The 6,835-nt window shown below is 39.3% G+C and overlaps 1 protein-coding gene across 2 annotated transcripts; it reads right to left on the bottom strand.

The window, feature by feature from the left end:
- Positions 1–209: 209 nt before the first annotated feature.
- On the bottom strand, positions 210–5,157 carry LOC147241852 (uncharacterized). Of its 2 annotated transcripts, none has more exons than XM_086191532.1 (3): positions 4,905–5,157; positions 1,918–2,003; positions 210–1,199 (listed from the first exon to the last, which is right to left on the bottom strand). In XM_086191532.1, exons 1-3 carry the CDS (start codon positions 5,023–5,025, stop codon positions 993–995), a joined length of 414 nt encoding a protein of 137 aa, XP_086047658.1. In that variant the 5' UTR covers positions 5,026–5,157; the 3' UTR covers positions 210–992. The 2 variants fall into 2 exon arrangements, with proteins under 2 accessions (XP_086047658.1, XP_086047659.1); XM_086191533.1 differs by having other exon boundaries at positions 1,936–2,003.
- Between the last annotated feature and the right edge of the window lie 1,678 nt (positions 5,158–6,835).

The raw sequence follows: 6,835 nt of genomic DNA, 5'->3' as shown, positions 1-6,835 counted from the left end.
CACTTTCCTCCGCCTGTCCTGTTAAGGGTCGCGCGGGGGTGGAGCCCATCCCTGCAGCTTTCGGGCACCAGTCCATGGCAGGCAGACGACCACACAGAAAGATCCAGCACCCGAGCTGGAGCTTGAACCCGGAACCTTCTTGCTGTGAGGCGACAGTGCTCACATGGGTGCGATACCTGAGGTACACCTAATCTTTGTCTTCAAATTGGCATACACATTCCGTGGGACTTAAATAAATAATATCAATATAATAAATAAAATAATAGGTGAAAGGTCAATATCATTGTGACCGCAGGGGGAAAAAAAAGTTTATGTCTGTAACTGTAAAATTCACTTTATTAGGAAAAAATTTCACACAAATATAAAAAAAAAAAATTAAGTGATGATGTAATTACTTTTTATATCTCAAAAGCCAAAGGTCAACGTTCTGCATATTGTATCTTTTCTGGTCACATCCAATGTTGTCTACTTAACACCTTGTCCTTTTTACCACAGCCCTTTCTTTGTCGCACATACATTCTATCATAATCTGGAAAACGAGTGTAATCTGCAACTGGATGGGTTTTAGGAAGTTTGAAACTGAAAAGTATTAAGTTCAGTTATGTAGAAGGAAAGGGTTATGTGATTTTTGTCTTAGTCTGATTGATGCGTGTAGTTGGAGCTAGCAGCCCCCTGCTGTGCTCAGTTCGTTAAATGACACAGAAACAAGAAGTAAACCTGACCACTGAAAGAAGAGACAACAATAATATCGATAGTAAAACAATAATGGTGTTTAGATTAATTCATTTCATTAATATTCATATACTGTAGAATATTTGTCCAAGCAGCTGCCTTTCACAAAAGCCTATATAGATTCCTTCCATTGTGCATCTGTTTTATGTTGTTGTGAGGTCCAACTCCCATATTGTATAATGGTTGCGTGACCTGCTTTAACAAAATTGTGGCGGGGTGTATTTGGGTTCACTCAGTCTCCCAGTCTTCTTATATATTGTCTATGTTTTGTTGGTGCATTGTGAGTTTGTTCTCCGGCAGAAGCAGATGGCGTTGAAGAAGTGGCAGTGGCAGGTGCTACATGGCTCGCAGCAGCCAGACTGGGGAAAGCAGCTCTGTCCCGGCTGAGAACACATGGGTATAGAAGGTTTTGGTGCTGCTTTAGTAGGAGGGACAATCTTCGGAGGAACAGGGACGGATTTGGGCTTCTGAAAGAGAGATAAGGTAGAAAGACACTGTAAGAGGCATCCAATTTATTTACTTGTAACAAAAATGCACCCATCATCTACTAAGTATTGCAGTAATATTACCTCAAATTTAGTTAATTAGTCTTAGTCATTTTCAGTGGTGTTTAATTGAAGCTTCAAACTCTTAGGAATTTTTTCTTTTTCTGAGATCTTCAATACAGAGCCCTGAAGTTGTCATAGAGATATTGTTTTTGTGTGTGTGTGTGTGGGCAGAAAAAGAAAGACAGAAAATAATATATATATTTTTGAGATGACATGATGTAACTGTCTCCCTTTATTTAGTTATTTTGAGGCAACAACATATAAATTGTTCCAAAATATAAAATGACTAAGGGAACAAGAAAGACATCCATTCACTCTCATAGCCACACCTAAAATCAATCTAGAATATTCAATCAGCCTCGTCCCCTCTTGATGTCTTTGGACTGTGGGAGGAAGCTGGAGTACCAGAGAGAACCCACACAGGAACAGGGAGAACATGGAGACTCCACATAGAAAGACCCTGTGATGGAGCCAGGGTTCGAACCTGGAACCTTCTTGCTGTGAGGCGACAGTGCTGACCACTGCACCACCATGTCGCCCTAGCTGAATAATAACAATAATAATAATGATGCTAATAATAATAATAATAATAATGATAATGACAATGACAATGACAATGATAATAATAATAATATACATTCAAGGTTGTCCTCACATAGATCCTCTGCTGTTCATACTGTCCCCTTCTTGCGAACAGAGTTCTCTGTCTGCCTTGGCCCAGAGCTGTTGAGAAACACACAATAAAAACGCAAGAAAGAAAATGAGAAATTGGGAGTTGGGCTTGTAACAGTTTTACAATTTATAGAGAATACAAACTATTACAATGTAGCAACAACACAGACCAATATAAAACTTCTTCAAGTTGTTCTCACTTTTGTTATCCATCTGTCTTATTCAGCAGACTATTCTGTCATCCAGATGGTCAGAGGTCTTTGAGGATGATGAATGGTGATGCTTACTTCTCCAAGATCACCTGGTATTCATTTTTCTTAGTATACTGCTTTGACCTGTGACTGCAGGTGAAACGGTAACATATGGGAGGCACAGACCAGGCTACAGGGCACCATAATGCATCGTCTATTTATCTCAGGGATGATCCCAAGATTTTGTCATCAACTCCTTATAACCCAGTGCTGAGATCATAGTAAAATTTACTATGATCAACAAGCAGCTTTCTGTCACTTCCTTCTCTGTCCGCTAGAGGTTCTCAGTGGAACCCTCTTTGGATACTTCTTGTACTACAACCTAGCTGCACCATCTCTCCCTCTCTCTCTCTCTCTCTCTCTCTTTCTCTCTCTCACTCTGCATGTGTGTGTGTGTGTGTGTGAGTATTTCACATAAACTCGAGGTTATATTTATTGTTAGCAATGCCTCAACATGTCACAGTGATATTCTGTGATGACTAACACCCGAAATAAATGTCATCTTTACAGCTATGCCGTTTGTCGCATGGAGACAAAAATGATAGGAATGTTCTCTTGTGTACATAATTGAAATTATTTACAAGACCACAGCCCCTTGTTGCATGTTAGAAGTTTTAATAGAAAACAGCAACATCATTTTCGACACAAAATGCATGAAACAGAATGAATTTGCTGCTTGCAGTACATTTTGAGTTTTAGCAGCAATTTATGGAGTGTCTTAGGAAGAGGGTAAAACTAGAAGCAGAAACCGCAATCACGCAACCTACGTAACTCGAAGGTGTCAAAGGGCAGCCGGTTTATGGACAAAGATGCCTGCTTTCCTCTTGTCTGTGGTTGCAATTAAATCCTCATTTAATGCACACTTACGTTGACGTTTAATTGACCAATTCCTTTTAATAAAAAGTAAAACCGACCTATTTATATACTCAAAATATGAGGGAACATCTCTCAATATAAATTCGACACAACCAAAAGTTATAGCCCCTTAAACTGAATCAACACGACTCTCAAACTGTTTCAATTAAAACAGCAGTTTACAATCCTTATGAAGGTAAGGTTTACAGCACTACTCCTGTATTATAAATCATTGGTTTTATTTGCCTAATAAACCAGGAAGTATGTCCAATTATTTAATGCCTAGCATGCTGTGCCATGTGGAGCAGATGGCCTTTCACTTCCGTATCATGATGCGGCCTTCAAATCTTACAACTGCCACACATGTTCCATCTTTTCCTCGGATGGGCCTTTTAGCTGTCACTTTCATGACAACCCTCTAAGCCCTTATCTACCAGGCTGAAACTCGCTAAACGACACAGTTATAACTCTTGACTGATGTAAAACTGCCTCAGTAAAAAATATGTAACATGCATGCAAGTTATTGCGCTTGTAAACCTAACAGCAGGTGACAGGACTGGGACTTCAACGACCCAGAATGGTAGTCAATACTGTTACCTATTCAAACTTAACATATAGTTGGGTCCCATTAATGGATGACTTGGATTTTTTTGTGCAACGTATCAGCAAGCTTCTGCGTTAAATACAAGATGGGAGTGAAAATATTTGGAATACCAATCCCGTAGCGAGCTACTCTGCATTTGGTGCGGGGAATGTCTCCTCTTGTGTCTGTGTCGCCAGCACCTTGGCTGTGGAACCCCGTTTAAATGCAATGGTTCACTTTACATTCAGTAAAGCACAACATCAGGCCAACAGCTTTATATGAACAATCTGAAAGTGACATTTTCAGCGGTGCCATGCAATAAGGAACAAACACAGATGACATTAGAACTTTATATCTTGTTTCATCACATCACAATATACCAAAATATACAGGTTACTGCCTCTACATTCAACTCTCCCCCAACTCATGGCACACATTATTAAAGAGATTTGAGTCAAAGTTAGAATAAATAGGTAATGTGGTTGGAACAACAGAATACGCAGTAATCCTGCAGACCTAAGTTCATATTCATCATTCAAGTTCATATTTTGTGAGCCGACAAAAATGCTTAGTTCAAGCTGAGGACTGATTCGTAGTAGAGGTGTAAAAATTAGTCCATCAAAAGAAAAATAATCATCACCTATTTTGATATTCAATTAGTAGCTTTTAGCTTTTATTTTCCCATGCAAAAATGTCAAATATTTGCCGGTTCCAAAAGGTTAAATATGAGGATTTGCATTTTTGTTATTTAAAAAAGAAACTTAGGTTTCGGATAGTTGGACAACACAAGCATCTCGGACTCTGGGAAATCGTGATAAGCATTTTTCAAACTATCTTGATATTTTCTCGACTATATGATTCCCTGATTAATCGTGAAAATAAATGCCATATTAATCTTTCATGGATATAAATTCTTACGCGCAATTTGGCAATTCAAGGAAGAAGAAAAAAGGAAAATGCAGAGAACAACTCAAACCATAGTTATTGGAGCTTGGAATTAATAAGTGACAAATCAAAACACTTCAGTGCGCTGTGTGTGATTGTTGGGAATTTTTAAGGTCTTTTTTGTGTCGAGTTTTACGGGGTTATTATGGTGTTAATGATGTCTGCGAGACCTTTATTATTATTTTCTTCAACCTTTACTACAATTTAGATTGGGTTAATAAATATTAACTTTTATTTTATCTCGAAACAAAACCACAAAAGTACAATAAAACAACAACAACAACAGGAGGGATGTCTACGACAGAAGAGAAGGCTCACCTGTTCTCTGATGGGTCTTAGACAAGTTGCTGCGTCCGAACTGAAGATCATTGCGGGCGAAGAGCCGACTAGTAACAAAGGCCACGTTGAGTAGGCACAAACACAAGACTGTGAGCTTCATCCTGGATCCTACCAGCTACCTGCCCCACCCCCGATGCCACAAAGAGCCAAAACGCGAGTCGCTCGGCCGGTTGAAACTTTATGGCTCAAACTTATGTTTGATGGTCTAGTGTGCCTCTGTTCCTCAGTCCACTCCGTCTTAAACCTGTTGGAGAGGCCGACCTACACTTCCTGTTTGCCCGCCCCTCTTTGTCTTCAACACTACATAATTTGATGTCTGGGAAGCTCATGCTCAAAGTGAGTGACAACACATTTGATTAGTCTTTATTTCCCAGGAAGAGAAACAAGAATCAGTGACACACTGGACATGTTACAAGAAAATAGGCCAAAAACGTCATAAGAAATGAAAATGAAAGAATATCATTCATAATCTGTGTCTAAATTTTAGTAATTGCATCACAGTGTCTCCAAGCACATTGCTATTTTGTGTCACAAAAAGTCCCTGCAGGAACAGTAGAACATTGTGATGAATAGGATGAAAGCGTTTTAAGTTCCCGCTCATGTCCAATTTTCAACTCCTGCTCACCCCACGAAATGAAATGTGGTTGTTACTCGATTCTCTCGACTTTTTGAAAACCCTTCAATTTTCGCTCAGGTTTATATATACAGAGGAATGCAGAGTTAATATTCCTTTTGGAGATTGGAATTTATCAAATATTCCATATAAAGTTGAATCATAATAAATTTAAAAAAAACATGCTTAGGAAAAGCAACACGATAATGAGTGGATTGCTCCTCTGCCTGTACTCCATCTGTAGTATAAACCCTCCATCCTGCTCAAGCAAGTCAGGCTTTATCTTTAGCTGTGTGACACCAACTGATGGTAGGAGGGATTCTGAGCTAGCCAGCTGATGTCTCACATACACTACTGGGCTTCGCTCAAGAACAGAGACACAAGCTAGTTTGAACTGCCCTCCTGGCGCTGATGCAAGAAAAAAAACTTGAATAGATTCATTGATTTATTCTTAAATTTGCAGCCCCAGAATCCACCGGTAAGAACTTTTCACTCTTCTGCATTCTTTCTTGCCACAGAACCACTGACAATCAAGACATCCTAACTCACACCAGCCTCTAATGCTCCAAGCACTGCTGGTTAGGGGACACCAGGGTAAGTTGTCACGTTGCTGATAAAGTTTACCATCAGAGGGCGCTGTTTAGTAGTGGACTAGTTGTTTCGTGCATGTACCTGATCTGCTGTCATACCCTGTGTGAGCAATAATTGATCATTTTTATTCAGTTTTCAATCTCAGAATTATCTCAATCTAATGTGCATCTTTATATACATGTACTTCTATACTTTAAATGTAAGATATAGCTTTCATGAACAAACGTGGAATTTTGAGTCAACTTGTCCCACTGATGACAAAACGCCCACGAGCACCACCTCGTTCTTGCATACCAGCACCGGCCGCCAATCAAGGACATTGGCCACACTCAAAAAGTGGTTAAAGTCTCATTAAAGATTAAAGGAGAGCTATTATCCTTTTTTTTTTTTTTTTTGGTCTTTTCTGACCAATAAATGTTGCTACAATGTCAGATACTCGTGTTAAACATTGCCAGTGACACATCATATGGTACATGCATTTGAAGTGCATGTTACCATCTATTAAAAAGTACTTTGCCAATGACATAAAGGCGTACTGTACTCCATATACTGTAGGGCTCCCCCTGCTCAGTTTTGGTAGTTTTACTGTTCTGAAGCTGACTGCTTGCTTCGCTCTGTGTAACGTTTTACAATGGCGCCACGAAAATGTTTTTCTTGGGTGTAAGGGAAAGTTAGGTTTTTTTTTAAGTCTCCTAAAGAGGCAAGT

This window comes from Aulostomus chinensis, chromosome 21 (assembly GCF_037954235.1).
Source record: "Aulostomus chinensis isolate RoL2024-O1b breed Wild chromosome 21, RoL_Achi_v1.0, whole genome shotgun sequence".
Lineage (NCBI taxonomy): Eukaryota > Metazoa > Chordata > Actinopteri > Syngnathiformes > Aulostomidae > Aulostomus > Aulostomus chinensis.
Note: the sequence above shows the minus strand (reverse complement) of the source record. Positions and strands in the feature narration are given on the sequence as shown.